Below are 18,943 nucleotides of genomic sequence, written 5' to 3'. Positions count from 1 at the left end.
ACATGAATGATCACTTCATCCTCACCGTGGCCCTCTCATCACCACTCTTTCATGGCTGAGGCATCTGAGGCTCAGAGCTGTAGCCCCAGGCTAAGGTCATTTAGCTGGTGTGTGCCATTCTACTCTGGACTGAGGGAAAATCCAGGCACGGGGTCCGTGTATGGAGATCAAGAAGGATGAACCAACAAAACTGAGGTCAGTGTGAATCAATACAGAACAGAGACAGGTGATTTTCCCAGGGGACAGACACTGAAGCGCTGCTTATAAATGTGGTGAGATCAGGGTGTTTTCTCAATCTCAGTGAGAAAAATCTCTTCTTTCCCCCATAAGGGTGGGTACCAATTTAGTGGACAATCAGAAAGTTCTAATTGTGCAAACAGTAACATGATGGCCAAAGGGAAGTATTTTATTTATTTATTTATTTATTTATTTATTTATTTATTTTAATGTTTATTTATTTTTGAGAAAGAGAGAGAGACAGAATGTGGGTGTGGGAAGGCAGAGAGAGAAAGAGAGGGAGACATGGAATCCAAAGCAGGCTTCAGGCTCTAAGCTCTCAGCACAGAGCCCAACACAAGGCTCGTATCCACGGACTGCGAGATCATGACCTGAGCCAAAGTTGGACGCTTGACCAACTGAGCCATCCAGGCACCCCCAAAGGGAAGTGTTTTAAAGTTGATGGATTTGTAAGGCTCAGTGAGAATTATTCTGACTCTTTCTGGAAAAAAGGATGTTTGGACTTCAACTGAGGAGAGCATGTGGTTCCAGAGTTGTTGACACACTTCCGGAAGGCAGAGCTATTCAAACATACCCAGCAAACCTCCCTGATGGCGGAGGCTAACTCATATTCTTAAGATCTGGGCATTGCCCCAAAGTCTTCTATTTTAGCTTAAAAATTATTTGAAGAATTTTGCATCGTATTCTACCCATATGTCAGAAAATGGGATGTAAAAAAGATGGCTGGTGTTTACTTATGTCCTTTATTGCCTGTACTCTCCAGATTTGTGTATCAGAGACTGAGAAGACGGCTCCAATAATAACCAGCTCTCCTGACAATGTCTTACTTTCCTTAGACTGACTTTTACCTAACGAAAGACCACACTGACCAGCAAATGGAAGTATTCTGGCCTCTGTGGTCACCCAGCTTCTCACTGCAGGTTTGTAAGTTCGAATCCTTAATAACAAATCAGTTATTGTGAGTGTAATCAGCGTTTGAGTCAAATTCCCAGGGGCTGGTCAATGAGAAGTGAATAGAAACAGAAATTCTGCATTTCCCAACCTAAGGACAAAGCCTTGCAGTGATGATAGCCCCAAGCAAACACAGCCGCCCCACCCCAGATCTTCAGTCTGTCCTGTTCAACTCAGCCAACAGGAAAGGTAAGGCTAGACACAGACATTCAAGGACAGAAGGTATGAGGAGCAGTGTCAAGGGGAGACATCTCAGTGACTTGGAGGAGAGGAGAAATCTGGAGCAAAGGAGAACAATAAAGAAATTCACACTAGTGTGCAGGCTATGTAGTTATGTAGCGTAACAGCAATTTATTAAGTGCCTGTGTGGTGTGGACCATGGAGGGTAGGGGTGTGAAATCATCACAAGGCTCCACAGGCCCACAGATTTCCCAAATAGTCTACTGCAAATGAAAGAGGCAATGCAACATAGCACAAGGGAGAACAGCATGCCGGTTAAGCACATGGGCTCTGGAGCCGGACACAGCTGGCTTTGGGTCCCAGCTGTGCCCCTTCCTGTCTGTGTGACTTGAGCAAGTGTGTAACCTCAGTTTCCTCATCTGTAAAATAGGGACAAAACAGGTACCCGCCTCAGTGGCTTGTTGTAGTAAGGACTAAATAAATGAGCTAACATACATATGATCAATACCTAATGACTAAAACACTCAAAAAATGTTGGCTTTTGTTATGTAATTACATATCACGATGACAATTTATAAAGCTCTATTAATGAGTAACCCTTGGGGATGGGTCATGAACTATTACAAGGATGGAATCTGTACACGCACATTGCATTGTTTATTATGGTCTGTGGCTTATCCATCTTTTAAAAAAGATATCTGTAGATGCTATGGTAATGAATGAGACGCATCCTAATTAAAATTGTTGTTTAAATTATGGAAGCTTTTAGTCACTGGGTGCTTTCTCAGATATGGAAGTGCAGTTACCACTAAATGAAATAATCACGAGTGACACCGTTGCAGCATCTGTGCCTGGCATTCTTATAAGTGCCTCAGATATATCATCTTGCTTAATCTTTACAACAACCCTAGGAAGTTGGTTATCTTGTTCATTTCAGTGGTAGAGAATTTAAATGATGTCTCCAAGGCTAGTGAGTGGCAGGGCAGGGATTCGAAGTCAAACCACCTGCCCCCTGAGCCTCTGCTCTGAACCACCAGGCACATGGCCCCTAACATGCAGCTTTGCAATGTGTTCTGACATTTCCTCACACTTGGAAATGCAGGAAACCACCAGTGCATGAAGAATGAGGTCAACCCTTTACAGGAGGGACAGTAGAAAAGGAAATTCATTCTAAAATGTACTATGGTTTGATGTAAGGGCTGTCTGTGTGCTTGTGCCCACAGGCTTAGGCTTGGATCATGGGTGGAGGACGGGATGAGGGTCCAGAAAAGTATGTCTCAAAATCCCAGGGTGATTTACCACTAGAAGCTCCCACTCTGAGACCCCTGTCATAACACCCTGGGCAGAGCTGACCCGATGGTGGCAGGTGGATGGGACGTCGGACTTACCGGTCGAGGCAGACTGTACTGGTACATTTCTGGGCGATAGGTGGGTACCCACTGCACCCCTGCCCTGGGCCGCGTCATGGTCCCTGGAGCACTGGTCACAACCTCCGAGTAGGGCAGGTGCTGTGCTGAGCCGTAAGCCTCCTGGTGCCGGCTCTGGCCCGCGTGGCCTGCAGATGCCAGGCTGAAGGCCTCCTCCAGTAGCATGTGCATCTGCTGCCTGACCTCATCGATGGAGGGCTGGGAGCTCAGTGTGGAGGTCTCCGAGTGACCTTTCATCTGCCTTGATCGGGCATAGCCCCGGGGCTCATTCACTCTGTCGATGTTGGTTTCCTCTATGATCTCAGGCTCAGTCTGTGGGATCAAACACACGCCCGTGGATTTGTTAATGAACTGTCCTTCCCATTAATGTTGTCTGTACTTACTCTAAAATGTTCAGCTTGGACATGTGATATTAGGTGAAGTGTTCATTTATGTTATCTCCTAGCTGCCCATCTGGAACTCATGCACAGGGTGGGTCAGCTAGCATTATGTTAGTAAGGTCACACTCCAGCTATCCATGCGTACCTCACTTTCCCATAGCTCGAGCGATGCAGCAGGCTTTGCTAACTGTCATAAGGATGATGAGAAATGGCTTTTCATTGACAACATTAATGATAATCTCTAAAACCTTGTAGAGAGATTCTCCACCCTCATGCATTTTAGGTAAAAGAATGTAGAGCGTCTGGCAGTCTAAGTGTTGGTGCTCTAGACTAAACTCTAAATGGTCACATGTCCAGCCATGTAGGGGACTGCCGGTTGCCTGATACCAATTATCAGAGAAAGCAACAAAATCCTGCCTCTAGATCACTGATCTCAAAGTGCGGTGCTCACTCTGGGGCAGGGTCCAGCAACCTGTGCTTTAGCAAGCCCTCTAGGAGATTCTCACACCTGCTCAAGTTTGAGACTGACTGATCTGGAATGTTCCCCCGCCTTCTTCCTGTGAACCTTCCATTTAGGGAGCAGCCGCAGTACCTAAGTGGGCAGAGGCTGGGGCGTCATGAGCTTCCAGAGCAGGCTGCATGGACTGTCTTATGCTCACCTGCAGATGAATGCTTATTCAATGAATCTGCCTATGTCTTTGGTCTCTTGGTCTGAGACTTATTTTTGTGATACCCTGAAAGTGAGGCTGTAGGAGAGTAGTTAATCCACGTTCACTTCAAGCGTGTCCGTGGCTACTATTGTCTTCTAAAAGACTCGAGCGTTCTGGGAGAATAAATCAGCACAGATCAGTTTGCCATTCTACTGTCCATCCGCGACGTAAGTGACACATTGTCACTTTAGCAAAATTAGACAATACAGATAAGTAAGAGGGGGAAAAAATCTAAAAATCCATTAACCTTTGGTGTACTTGTTCTACTCCTAAATCTATCCGGGTGTGCGTGTAAACTTCTCCATACACACATACCCATTTAAAAAGATGTATGTATTGGGGCGCCTGGGTGGCTTGGTCGGTTAAGCGTCCGACTTCGGCTCAGGTCATGATCTCACGGTCTGTGAGTTCGAGCCCTGCATCGGGCTCTGTGCTGACAGCTCAGAGCCTGGAGCCTGTTTCAGATTCTGTGTCTCCCTCTCTCTTTGCCCCTCCCCGTTCATGCTCTGTCTCTCTCTGTCTCAAAAATAAATAAATGTTAGGGGCGCCTGGGTGGCGCAGTCGGTTAAGCGTCCGAGTTCAGCCAGGTCACGATCTCGCGGTCCGTGAGTTCGAGCCCCGCGTCAGGCTCTGGGCTGACAGCTCGGAGCCTGGAGCCTGTTTCCGATTCTGTGTCTCCCTCTCTCTCTGCCCCTCCCCCGTTCATGCTCTGTCTCTCTCTGTCCCAAAAATAAATAAAAACGTTGAAAAAAAAAATTTAAAAAAAATAAATAAACGTTAAAAAAAAAGATGTATGTATTTATATCCTAGTTCTGGGTATTTATTATTATTTTACGTGGAATGAACATTCTCCTACCGGCGTGCCACAATTTAACAGCTGTGTGACCATTGGCAATGTCTTAGCTTAGGTTCCTCCAAAAGGCAGGACCTGAGACTTATTTTATATGCAGATTATTTATTTTGGAAAACAATTCCAGGAAATAGGACTTGGGGCCTGGGATGAGTAAATTGAGGGAAGGAAAAAAAGCCAATTAAGGGTGGGCACTAAATTCATGATTGCTGTGGGCAATTGAAGCTTAATCCCACCAGGACGCTCCCAGGAACCAAGCAGAATATGCTTTAAGATTGTAGAACAAAATTTTGTCTACCAGTCCTCAGCCCCCATCAGTCAAGAGTTCCTCTAGAAAGTGTCCTTGTACTCTGAGATCTGTGCAGGTGCCAGATCGGTGCAATGGGCTCCCATGGGTGTCCCACGGAACAGAGATGGAGAAGCCTCAGGGCAGAAGCAAAAGCCAAGGGATCGCTAAGGTGACATGGTCAAGTTATTGCTGGGTAGGGTAGAGGCTGCAGCCAGGCCAGATCTAAAAGGTGTGCTGAGAAGATAAAAGACAGGGCATGAAAGATTTTCCAATCTGCAAAGTTACTTAACTTCCTGTTGCTTCAATTTCCTCATCTGTAAAATGAGGATAATAGTGTCTACCTCCAGGGGTCTTACAAGGATTAAACACAATGATACACACAAAGTTTAGAACAGTAGCGTATGGTGAAACACAGGAATAGTAGCTACCGTCATCACCATAATTGTCATTATTATTACTTTTATATATTCACCTGCACCTGTTTCTGATGTAATTACTATGCATAAACTGGATACATGAGATAGAGCATAAGAAAAGGTCACCAGGGAACTTGTTCATAAAGGGAAGTCTTTCCCTCCTTAAAATCTACATATGGAAGGTGAGCAATTTGTTATTTTTCCTATTTATATGTATTTTAATGTTTATTTGTTTTTGAGAGAGAGACACACACACACACACACACAGCATGAGTGGGGGAGGGCAGAGAGAGAGGGAGACACAGAATCTGAAGCAGGCTCCGGGTTCCAAGCTGTCAGCACACAGCCCAACTCAGGGCTTGAACCCATGAACCATGAGATCATGACCTGAGCTGAAGTCGGATGCTTAACCGACTGAGCCACCCAGGTGTCCCTATTTTTCCTATTTTAAAAATGTTATTTACTTTCCTTTAGTCTTAAATTAATATAAGTGCATTAGAGAAAAAATAGAAAATACAGAAAACACAAAAAAGGAGACATTTCCTCTAATTGTATCACCCAGAGTTAAGGCTTAGCCCTAGTTCAAGATCAAAAGATGAGGTTCTCTGTCAACCTTCAATTCTAGATTTGTCAACAACCATCTATAGTATGAATTGAGAATACTATTTTGATATGAACACAGGTAAAAATAGGTTCTGGAGTAGAAGGCAAAATTACTTTTGCCATAATAAACAAACTCCTAGATACTTCATACCTGGGTGCATGCCCCTGTGGGGCTCTTATAAATTGGGGATCTTTAGGAAGAGGTTTGAGGTCGCTTTCCTGGAAATGTGCTCCCCGAAGGCTTGGGGATTCCTTCCAGGGTAGTGAATGCAACTTCTGACAAAAATTTTCTTCACAATGCATAGAACATTCTGGATAGAATTTCAGACCCTGGAAGGACTTGAGGAGACCATTTAAATCAAACCCTATTTTACAGATGAGGTAATCAAGGCCAGAGTGTTTAAGTGACTTATCCAAAGTCACCCAGGTGGGCAATGGCAGAGCCTTGTTCTCTCAGCTCCTGGCCCTTGCACATCCTGCTGCACCGCATTGTCTCTCACATTTCCCTGTCAATACTGGTTGCTACCCACACATTGCCCTTCCTCCCTACATCCCCGTCTCCCTAATAAATAATGGATGCTTAATGCTAAACTACTCCCAGGTGGAAGATTAATGGCACTGGGGTGAGCTATGATTTTTCCCACCCCTGAGTTGTGCTATGCATTTTCAGTCATATTGGTAGATCTATTATGTGAATTTATAGTTGTGCCTTAAGTAGGACAAAAATACACTTCTTAGCAACAACTCTCCACTCTGAGGCTCTCCCAGGAGCCCTGCGGGGGGGGGGGGCTGTGCTGGCTTGGCGGGTTGGTTCTCTGAGTAATACTGTTGGGGAGAGATAACCTTGGCTGAGGAAGTGGAGACACTTTCTCCAGGCTCCCACTGCATCCATCCCACAGTACTGCAACAGAAGTCAGCCTCTGCTTCCCACCCCAGGGTTTGCATTTCATATGGGACAGGGCTTCCCTTTAACGGGAGGGCCCACAGTTATAACCCAAGTAACTTCGATACGTTTGTTCCAGCCTCCTATTTTCCCACTCTTCTCACTTGGTTTTTCAGTCTCTTGACATCTACCAATGGAAACAAGACAAACTTTCATTATACCCTGGGATGCCCCCTCATCACACTTGTATTTGCTTATTTAATGTCTGTCTTGTCCAAGTCTGGACACTCCCTGAGCCCACTCACCTCTGTCTCTTAGGAGCTTAGCATCAGATACTTGGAATACCCAAAACAGCTTTGTGAAATTAAACCAATATGAAATCCTGTCTAACTGCCCATGGGGTATAACTTGAGGTTACGTTAAAGAGCCCACATTCCTAACACATTCATTCGAGTGCTGATGAGCTGTATGACCACAGGCAAGTCACATGAAATCCCTAAGCCTCAGTCTCCTCATCTACAAAATGGGGGAGTTGATCTTTAATCTGTGAAGGACCTTGTGGTTCTCACATTTACTGTTTTTGGACTCCATGTGCTCCAGGAGGGCTGGGGTTCCTCCTACTGTCATCATTCTGGGGGGAATCTGATGTCTACTCATGAAGGAAATACCTCTCCCAACCTCCTTCCCCACCTTGAAATATGTGAGCAGTGATAAATTTGCTCTTTTACTTAACAGACAATTATTATTTCACCTAGGTCCTGGGTTGAGAGTTGTGGATACAGCAATTAATAAGATAGTGACCTAGCCCTCAAGGAGTTCCCAGTATATAGGAGGAGACAAATAACAAGGACAATGACAACAAAAATAGCAGCTAACAGTTATTCACAGCTTATGTGCCAGACACTGTTTTAAGTGCTTTATATATATTCATTTTTTCTTTCAGTAATCTATGAGGTAGCAACTGTGATTCTCCTTATTTTACAGATGAAGAAATAGATCATTCAATATGTTGCCTATAACTGGCAGATTACTCTTTGTACATATCTAAATAGATCCATTACCTTACCACAGAAATGGGCTCTGACAGAGGGACAAACAGACTTCTGTGACCAGGAAGACAGACTATACAATAATTACCGAGACTATACAATAATTATCTCATAGATTACTAGAAAGATGGAAAACACCATTATATAGATATAAAGCTCTTCTAAGAGTGTCTGGCACATCAGCATCTGATAATTATTAGCTTCTATCATTATTGTTATTTCTTCATCCCATAGATTGGGAGTGCCTACAGGGTTGAGCCCACATCTCATCCTTATGTCCACAGCCTCCATCCCAGGGCCTACCCCAAAGCCGGAACCAGGAATTGCCTTCTGAGTGAAAGAACTTAACATAGCACGTACTCAAATGTACTTGAGGACTAGTAATGGGCCAGTCTTGTACTGGGTTTTCTAAGCATGTTATCTCACCCATCCCTGAGGACCATATGGTTGTACCTATTTTCCAGATAAGGCATAATCATGTCTACTGGCTTAACTTGTCCCAAGCCATTCTCCCTGACTTGCACATTTCTGAAAATACCTTTTGCTTTTATTTGACAAAAAGGGGGAGACAGGAGCAAAGACAAACCTCCCAGTGTTGACAGATGCTTGGCTTGGGTACAATGTTGGGAGCTGCATCTGGGACAGATAAATTTTTAAACCTCTTTAACTTGAAGTTCACCGTACTTGCTTCTCCAACCTCATACTCTTGTGAAGCACTGGGGAACGATTTTTCTTAAAAAAAAAACTATTTTTATAAATGAATCAAGATGTACTTCAATAAAAATTCTAAGAAATTAATCAGGGAATGTCTGTTCATGACAGGAAATTAGAAAACACAGATAAGCAAGAAGAAGAAAATTAAAATCCACTCTAATCCTACCACCAGAAATAAGTACTGTTAACATTTTGGCCTTTGTGCATGTCCTTCTAGATGCTTCCTATGCATATGAAATGGGAGAAAGATTACCAATGCGGGAGCATTGCCAACAACCCTCTCTCCCCAATTCTCACTACCCCATCCTGGGCAAGTAGGAAGAATGCTCAGTTTCTCCCCTCCCCCCTTCCAAGGAGGGCGCAGCATTGGACACACATATTCTCCAGCTTTCATGATGGAAAATATGAGGTGGAAAAGAAAGAACAGGCAGAAGGGATGTGGGCTGTAGGATTTTTAAGTGGGATTTTGGAGAGAGGTGCAGAAGCAGCTATGACATGTGACTGGGAGAGGAACTGAGGAAATGTAAAAAGTATTGCTGGGCATGATATAATAGCCTTCATGTATACGAAAAATATGAGTGAAGGAGTAGAAGTATTTAAAAATTACTTTTGTTAACACAGACACTCTCTCAGACTGAGCCATCTGGGTCATGGTTTTATAAACAGAACACACACACACACGTATATTTACATATATAAGGTTTTTTATAAAATGGGATTATATATAATATTTTAAAACCTTTTTTATACAACAATATTGTGAAATGTCTCTGACAGTAAATATATGTATTATAGGGAATACCTTTAAATGATGTCATAGCATTCTGCTATATGGAGTTTTCAGGCTATATGCAATCGTCCACTATTTTAGATGGTGTCCTAACACCTTACTATAGAAACAAAGCTGAAATATGTATACTTGTGATTAACACTGTGCATAAACCATGGATTCAGCCCTGGGTTAAACTCCTAGAAGTAGAATTATGGGGTCAGAGCATATATACATATTGAAGATCTTGGATTCTTATGGCATATCATCACTCGGCAGCAAAGGCCAAAGGTATTTAGAAGAAATTAAGGCCATTTCTTCTCCACACCTGAATACATGAACCCCCCCTAGGCTTGAATCCTGGTGCCTACTGGAGAGAGTGAGAATCTGTGATCCTTTCAGTGTTGTCCTAGGACAGCCCACACAGGGGCTAAGTATCCATGTTACTTCAGCTTCTCTTTGAAATACCGTAGAACAAACTTGAAGGAAATGGCAGCCCTGCTGGGACCCCCGAGTACCTTCTTTCTAGAAAGTATTTCAACATGGGACACAGCTTAGGACACAGCTCAGTCCTACTGCCTGGTCCCAGAGCATATTCTATAGCTCGAAGACTTCATCAAAATTAAAAACTGGTTTTCTATCAGACACCTAATTAAAGGACTAGCCATGTACCAGGAGAAAATATTAGGATTTGTATCCAGAATATACATGGAATTCCTACAAATGAAGAACAAAAGGACAACTCAATTCAGAGATTTGGCAAAAGGCTGGAATAGACATGTCAGTTAAAGAAGATACATAACATGTCCAATAAGCACATGAGGACATGCTCGACATCATTAGCAATTAGGGAAATCCTATCATTTCACTTTCAATGGAATGGCTAAAATGAAGGAGATTAATAACGACAAATGTTGGTGAGGTTGAGGAGTAAAATTAGAACTGTCACATTGCTGGCAGATAAAATCATACATGTGCTTTGTAAACATGTTTGTAGTTTCTTAAAAGTTGGACATATACCTTATGACTCAGAAATTCCACTCCTACATATATTTATCCAAGATAAAGGAAAAGGTTGTCTTGGTCCATTCAGGTTCCCAGAACAAAATACCACAGCCCAGGTAGCTTATAAACAATAGAAATGTATTTCTCACCGTTCTGGAGGCTGGAAGTCGGAGGATGCTAGCTTGGCTGGGTGAAGGTCCTCTTCCGGGTCTGTGACCCAGAAGGACTCACTATATCCTTACATGGAAGACTCCCCCTCACAAGGACTCACTCCTCACATGGAGCAAGGGGTGAGGGAGCTGTCTGGGGTCTCTTTTACAAGGGCACGAATCCCATTCATGAGGACTCCACACTCATGACCTCGTCACTTCCCAAAGACCCTGCCTCCTATTACCAACACATTGGAGATTAGGATTGGAACATACAAATTTTGGGGGGATGCAAACATTCAGACCATAGCACATACGTTTGCAAAATATGTACGTGAAAATATTTATGGCAGTGCTTTCTGGTAGCTCCAAACTGGAAACGACCCAAGTGTCCAACAACAGAATGACAGACAAACAATTAGTGGTCTATTTATACGACACAATAGTACTCAGTAATAAAAAAAGTAAATAAATGACAGATGCATACCACAACATAGGTGAATTCTAAGCAAAAGAAGTCAGACACAAACAAGTACATGTTGAATGATGGATGTCATTTATATGAAGTCCAAGAACAGGTAAAACAATGAAGGTAGATATCAGGAATGTGGTTGCCAGACGGGGGGTATGGTGCAGACTGAGTGCCATGAGGAATGGGGTAACTTTCAGGAGGTGATAAAAATGTCCTATATTTTGAGTGGACTGGTGGTTATAAGGGTACACACATGTGTCAATGCTCATCCACTTGTACTAAAGACCTATACATTTTATCATAAAATTTGCCTTAGTTACAACAAAACAAAAAGGCTTGGCCAACATCGCTAATTCTATGGGGATGATCAGGGAAGGCCTCTCTGAAGAGGTGGCATTTTTGAAGACCTGAAGAAGGGGTTAGCCATGGGAAGATCATAGGGGAAGCTTATGAAAAAGTCCTGAGATGGGAAAGAGCTTGTAGTATTTGAGAAAAAGTAAGGTGGACTGTTAAGGGCTAAATTGTGAACCCCCCAAATTCATATGTTGAAGTCCTAATCTCAGGACCTGGGAATGAAACTGTATTTGGAGATAGGGTCTTTGCAGAGGTAATTAAGTTAAAATGAGGCCATTGTTCAAAATGCCTGGTGTTCTTATAAAAGAGGATATTTAGACACAGGCATGTAAAGAGGGAAGACAGTATGAAGACAGGGAAAAGACAACCATCTAGAATCCAAGAAGAGAAGCCTGAAGATCCTTCCTCACACAACCCCCAGAAGGAACCGACCTTGCCGACACCTGGATCTTAGATGTCTAGCCCCCAGAACTGTGAGAAAATACATTGCAGTTGTTTCAAGTCACCAGGTCTGTGGCACTTAGGACTGCCTGAGCTGACCAATACATGGACCATGTGGCTGGAGCCCCAACCGTCAGAGGAGATGGGGCTAGAAAGGCAGGTAGGAGCCAGATCACGTAGAGTCTTGAAGGCCGTGGTAAGAAGGCTGGAGTGTTTTCAAAGGGCAATGGGAAACTCTTGAGGAATTTTAAGCAAGGGAGAAGTGTGATTGGAATTTATGGAAGGCAAGTTAGAAGGCTCTTGCAGAATCCAGGTAAGGAGAAATGGCAAGGGCTTGAATTAGGGTGGTCATGTACAAAGAAGACGTGGATGAGCTCGAGAAATGTTTTGAAAGAGAGCTGACAGGGGATGAGATCTGGGGATCTCAGTGCTGGGGATGAGATCTGAGGATGAAATGAAGGAAGGAGTCGAAATTGAGACCTTTTATCAAGAAGGAGTACCCTGTTATATGAGTATCCTTGATGTTGTCTGAGCTCCCCAAGCATGCATCTTCCTCTGTGCCCTCCCAGTTGCTATTCCTTCTGCCCAAATGCTCTTCCCCAAGGGGCCAACCTGGCTAGCTCCCTCATTTCAGGTCTCTGCTCAGAAGTCACTTCCCCAGACAGCCTCACCCCAGCCAACCTATAAAGAGTGCCTCCTGTTTTCCTCCATTGTGTTACCCGGCTTTATGTTCCTCCACAGCATTTCTGACGTTGTGCTGAACATCTGTGTGATCAGATGTTTATTACCTGTCCTTCCTACCGGAACAGAAGCTCCGTGAGGGCAGGGACTTTGTGGTGTGTCCTGTTACATCCCAGAATGGCAAATAGTAGGACTTTAATACATACTTGTTGAATGAATAAGTGGAAATTCATCTTAAAAAGAGCCTGGAGGTTCTCTGCTCAAAAGCCTTTACCAGTAAAAGACATTTCCAAGTGTCTAAAATGAATTAGATATAGAGGCCACTTTTAGGCAAATGGGCTTGAGCAACGGAATGTAGAAAGGGCCCACAGCAACCACCTGGCTGACTACAGACAGGCCCATCAGGTGACCTCAAAATATCCATAGATGCTAACTAACCAACGGGCTACTTACAACGAGGCCCAGTTACCAAAAAAGGGAAAACTCCACAAGTTGCCATACTTGCTCATCTTCCCCCTTTAAAAACAGCTCCCATGGGCTGGCTCATGGCAGACAGGCTCTCCTTTGCTGCCCTGCCCACCACTCCCTTGCAGTGTATTCAGTAGACTTCCGTTTCTTTTGCTCTGCCTCAGGTGGATTCTTTCACCACCCACGCCATCAGCTTCTACCGGATCATTGATCATCCCCACACATTTGGGGGCCCCCATCGGATCAAGAGACACGTCATTTAGACACCACATGAGACATCCTTATCCAGAATAGAGTTGAAGAGGAGGGACGAAGGGCTCTTGAGGCCATTTATTCCAGAATTTCTTGAGTTTTGAGCCCCAAAGTGGATAGACGTCTTAGAAGGCCATATTTCCTAGGACACACAAGTATGTGCAACATCGCTTTGCCTCACCCAGGCAAGAATTTGCCCCAAGGCTCTGATTTTCAGCTCAGCGCTAATCACAGCTCTACCCAGTAAGGAGAACAGACTGAACAAATTCTGCACCTTCACAGCAAGGTCCCAGAGACCAAGTGGAGGGTTCAGCAGGATCCATTTCTGGGCTAGGTGGCCATGATGACTTGATCTGGCTCCATGTCCGTTTTTCTCTCCACCAAACAGGGTCCCTTGGGCAACACAAAATAGTACTACTTCTCTCCATCTATTGCCTGCCCTGGCCAGAACGGCCCCACTGCAAGTGCTGCCTGCCACTGAGGAAGCAGACACATATTCACAATATTGCTTCTAGAAACCAGAGTCCAGGGGTTTTCACTTCACCTTGTGGGGACAAAAGCTAGCAGGGCACAGGTGGAGGCAGCAGCTGCCTCCTGAGCCTGCCTTCTGCTGAAGGTGCAGAATTTGTTCAGTCTGTTCTCCTTACTGGGTGGAGCTGTGATTAGTGCTGAGCTGAAAATCAAAAACTTCTCTGACAATAAAGGGACATTGGTACCTTTCAGAACAGGTAGGAGGGCTCAGATTAAGGGTTTGGTGACTTCTTTTGCCCAATAGGCATGCAAATGGAATTTTTTTTTTGAAAGAGAGAGAGAGAGAGCATGTGCACAAGCGTGTATGAGTGGGGAAAGGGTAGAGGGGGAGAGAGAGAATCTTAAGCAGGCTCCATGCTCAGTGCTGAGCCTCACGTGGGGCTTGATCCCATGACTCTGGGATCATGACCCAAGCTGAAATCAAGAGGCAGATGGGTAGCTCAGTCGGTTAAGTGTTTGACTCTTGATTTTGGCTCAGGTCATGATCTCAATGTTTGTGGAATCAAGCCCCACACTGAGCTCTGTGCTGACAGAGTGAAGCCTGCTTGAGATTCTCTGTCCCTCTCTCTCTGCCCCTCCCCTGCTTCTCACTCTCTCTCTAAATAAACAATAAAAAAAATAAACATTAAAAAAAAAAAGAGTTGGATGCTCAACCCACTGAGCCACCCAGGTGCCCTACAAATGGAATTTTTAAAAGTCTCAGCAAAACTGCAAATTTCACTGAAAGTTCCAACCCCCTTAATCACAAGGTTGGCTCTACAGACAACCAGACCCCATCCTTAGGTGCTTTCCAAGTCACCTCATTAACATAAGAAAAGACACCTTAATCTTCTCATCACTTGGGAAATCCCAAGGGTTTTTGGAGCTCTGTGCCAGGAATAGTGGACGAAAACCAAACATATATTTCTTATCATAAATCACAATATCACAATGTGTGATAAAATTCATAGCAGTCCTGAGATGTCCAAAGTGCTAGAATGGAAAAGAACCAAAACATAGTCTCCGTCTCTCCCTCCTGGAATGTGTTAGCCATAGTTAGAACAGCCAATGTTCACTGTATGTTTTCTATATGCTTTATCTGCATTAACTCATTTAATTCTTACAACAAACAGCTCTGTAAGGCAGGTGCCATTCGTATCCCCATTTTATAGATGAGAACACTTAAGAATGGCTTCTCTCATGGGAGCTACTTCACTGTGCACTTTTGAGGGGAGCCATCACCTGTTTTTCCTCATCTTCCTAGCGGAGCTGGTGCTGCAGGCAGCGAGGAGACAGTAGATCAGTTTTGAAAGTCCACACCCATGGACATCCCATGACAAAACAGGCGCTCCCACCGCCCACAAAGATCTGCTCTTTCTCCTTTCGGGTCTGTCTTGAAAAAGCCAGACAGGATCCAAAAAAATCCCCCTTTCTCCTTCTCTGCCCCTAAAACACAACTTCTTGCCATAGCTAAGACTTCCTGAGCCCATGAGGAATAGTGGCCATTGGCTTTTCACCGCTCTCATCTTTCTCTTTATGGAGGGCCTACCGAAGAAGAGAAGATTGAGACTAGAGGGACCGGTGATGTGGAGGGTGACACTGGTGTTGCTCCTTAAGAGGCCCAATTACCAATGTTCCTCAAGTAGCAGATACTGCGATGGCCTCAGCACCCATCCACTCCTCTCCCCATGTCTCAGCCAAGTGGTCTGGGGGAGGGGAGGACTAGCCTACCCCAGGTCTTATGGTAAGGTCTGACTGAGTTAAATCAATCAGCGTTAGGTCTCCCATCGATACGGGGGTGGGCACTTGACCTTCAGAGGCTCAGTTATAGTAAAACCCACTTTGTTTCATGGCTGGAAAAAAGAAATTCTCTCTTTCAATGGTCAACAGAGTATGTAGCTATGGGGCCAAGGCTGCTGTAGCCACTTTCTAGTAGAGCCAACCTATGGATGAATCCAACACATAAGGAGGACAGCGCAGCATAATGTGAAGAAATACAACTGGAGCCCCAATCAGACCAAGCCTGGATTTATTGTACTCAGTACATTCCTTTCATGATTTAAGACCATTTGATTCAAGTCGGGTTTTCTGTCATTTTAGCCAAAGCATCCTAACTGATAACCACTATTTACACTGAACTTCAAACAGTAACATACATTCATCTACACTTTTGATAAGCCAGTCAAATCAAATGTTTATATGACTCAGAGTTATAAATCTGCCCCATATTTTCAAGTCTCAGCTTGGGAGTCACCACTTGGGGTTGACACAATTGTTTGTTCATTTGCTCAACAAATAGAGGCACTGCATTTACTATGTGCTCGTTCCTATTCTGAGTGCTGAGGTTTCCAGGATGAATAAAACATGATTCCTGTCCTTGAGGAGTCAAATGGAGGAAACAACACAAGTAAATTGACAGACGGAAGACAAGGAATAAGGGCTTTAATGAAGGTGAGTCCCAGGTGCTTCTGGAACACAGAGGACAGACACCTAAGTCAGACCCATAGGTATGGGGTCAAGGAAAAGATTTTGGGGGAGAAAATGTTCTAAGTTCTGCAAGCATTGCCCGAATCACTGGTTCTCAATCCTTAGTGGGTCTGCCCCGAGGGTACAATTTTTTGGAAACATTTTTGGTTGTCACAACTGGGAGGTGCTATGGTAACTAGTGGGTAGAGACCAGCGATGCCGTTAAACATCTCACAATGCACAGGACAGCCCTCCAGACAAAGAGTTACCCAGTCCCCAAATTCAGTAGGGCTGAGACTGTGAAACTTTGGCTGCATGAAGTAGGTGGGAAGAGATGTTTTGAGCAGAGAGATAATCACAGGCAAAGACACAGAGAAGTGAGTCCACATGACAAATGTGGGAAGGGTGTAGAGAGCCCGGAGCTAAGGGTGGATTAGGGAGTGGAGAGCATCAGATAGAAGGGCATGCTCAGAGCAGATGAGTCCCGAGCCAGAAGCTGAGGGTCTAACCTTACCCCTAGAGCTGTGGGAAACTACTAAATAACTTGAAATAAGGGTGTGTGTTTGGGGCACCCAGGTGGCTCAGTCAGTTAAGCGTCCGACTTTGGCTCAGGCCACGATCTCGAGGTTTGTGGGTTCAAGCCCCACGTCGGGCTCTGTGCTGACAGCTCGGAGCCTGGAGCCTGCTTCGGATTCTGTGTCTCCCTCTCTCTCTGCCCCTCCCATGCCTATCCTCTGTCTCTGTCTCTCTCTCAAAAAAATAAACACTAAGAAAAACTTAAAAACAAGTAAGAGCATATGTTTTAGAAGGACTCTTCCGCCAGCTATTTGGTGGCTTCTGCAGTGGTTGGGTACTGCTGTCTGGGTCTGGATCTGCAGAAGCCGTGGCACAGACAGAAACGGACCTCTTCCCATCCAAAGTCACAGCCACAGCCCTATTGCACGTGCTTCCACCTGTCTGCTCTGCTAGTGTGTAAAAGCACCTGGGGCAAAGGCCCGAGTTAATCCATCTTTCTCTTCTCCAGAGACCCCCACACGGGGAGTATGGTGGAATCACCTGCGGGGCTTACATGCTAATGCCAGCAGAGAAAGTAGAAATCAGAGAACGTTAAAAAAAAAAAAATCAGGGGCGCCTGGGTGGCTCAGTCGGTTGAGCGTCCGACTTCAGCTCAGGTCACGATCTCCCGGCCCGTGAGTTCGAGCCCCGCGTCGGGCTCTGGGCTGATGGCTCAGAGCCTGGAGCCTGTTTCCGATTCTGTGTCTTCCTCTCTCTCTGCCCCTCCCCCGTTCATGCTCTGTGTCTCTCTGTCTCAAAAATAAATAAATGTTAAAAAAAAAATTTTAAAAAAAATCAAAGAAAGTAAAACCTTTGAAAGGCCCTTTAATTGTCCACGTGGTACAGCACACATGGCCTGTGTATACAATAGTATAGAGTTATGTGTGAAAAGAAATACATAATCTCTAATGTACAAACAGAATATATGCAAAAGCTAATTCGGGGGCAATATTTAAATTTTCCCCTTTGTCTTTCAGGGTCTACATTGTTGAATTCACAACATGCTGCATTCACAACATGGAGTCTGCATTGGGCTCCATGCTGAGTGTGGAGACTGCTTAAGATTTTCTCTCTCTCTCTCTCTCTCTCTCTCAATCTCTCCCTCTGCCCCTCTTCCCTGCCCACTCTCTCTCGTGCTCTCTCTCTCAAATTAAAAAAAAAGAAAAAGAAAATCAGCCTCCCTGATGTTCAATGCACATACGATGCCATGGTTGCCACAGCACTTGGTAAACGTTTGCTAGAAGAACTGAACAGGATTCTCATTAGTCTGCTGGTCTCCAGCTCCTGGAAGGATTTGGGAGCACAGGTGAGCTGAGGAGCACACAGCACTGGGAGGATCTGGGGTGGAGTGGTTTGTGTCCTATGCTGCTAGGACAGTAGGACTTTTCCTCCAGCTGCTGGGCCAGCGCTCAGCTGTCAACTGGGAACTGCCATTGCTCTCCCTGGGCATCGGCGGGAATCAGCAAGGCCAATTCTCTCATTAGGAATTATCTTTGGCTAAAGAGAGCTGCCTCACCCATGGACACCCAATGGCTGGTCAGTGCCAGAGTACAAGAGCCCAGATGCTTCATCCGCACTTGGAACAACTCTGTGGGGCCGTGTGAGGTTAGCTGAGGCCTCGTAGCATCTGTACCACAGCCCGACTTTTAACTCTGCCTAATCCTGCTTCATTCCCTTTCCTTACGGGTGTCCATACCTAGAGCACGCTGGGGACCCTGGCCTGCCATAAGAGACTATGAGGTCTCAGAGTCCAGGAGCAGCGGGATGGGCAGGTGGGCATCAGGAGCAGCAGCAGTAGTGTTCGGAGCTCAGGGAATCAGAGACAATGAGCAAGCAGATGGCACCTGCATGCTTACAACAGAGAGGAAGTTGCCTGTCTCCTGCCCAGTGGGAAACTGCCTGCATGGTAGGGAAGTCCTGGGCCTGGAGGGGGGCCTGGCTCCAAGTGAGGTCACAGGGCCATCCTGAAACCTGGCCCAGTCCTTTCCAAAGCTGCCAACGAGAATCTACTTCTTGCTCCCCACTTGCAAAGTGGCCTCCATGTTTGTGGGGTTAGCAAGTATCTGGACAGCCACCAGCCCGGTGAGATCTGGACTACAGCAAAATGCCCCCTTCGCCACCAAACACCTCCA

General features: G+C 45.0%; 1 protein-coding gene across 1 annotated transcript in view; it reads right to left on the bottom strand.

Annotated features, from left to right (window-relative positions):
* The window catches only part of KIAA1549L (KIAA1549 like), a 116,229-nt gene that overhangs the window by 17,952 nt on the left and 79,334 nt on the right, over nt 1–18,943 (bottom strand). The window contains exon 16 of the mRNA XM_047072033.1: nt 2,757–3,107. Coding sequence (XP_046927989.1) covers nt 2,757–3,107 — 351 coding nt within the window. The remainder of the gene's footprint in view (nt 1–2,756; nt 3,108–18,943) is intronic.

The sequence above is a fragment of the Lynx rufus genome, unplaced genomic scaffold (assembly GCF_022079265.1).
Source record: "Lynx rufus isolate CCGP_SWC_20201006 ecotype Redwood Valley unplaced genomic scaffold, mLynRuf1.p SCAF_9, whole genome shotgun sequence".
Taxonomy (NCBI): Eukaryota; Metazoa; Chordata; class Mammalia; order Carnivora; family Felidae; genus Lynx; species Lynx rufus.
Note: the sequence above shows the minus strand (reverse complement) of the source record. Positions and strands in the feature narration are given on the sequence as shown.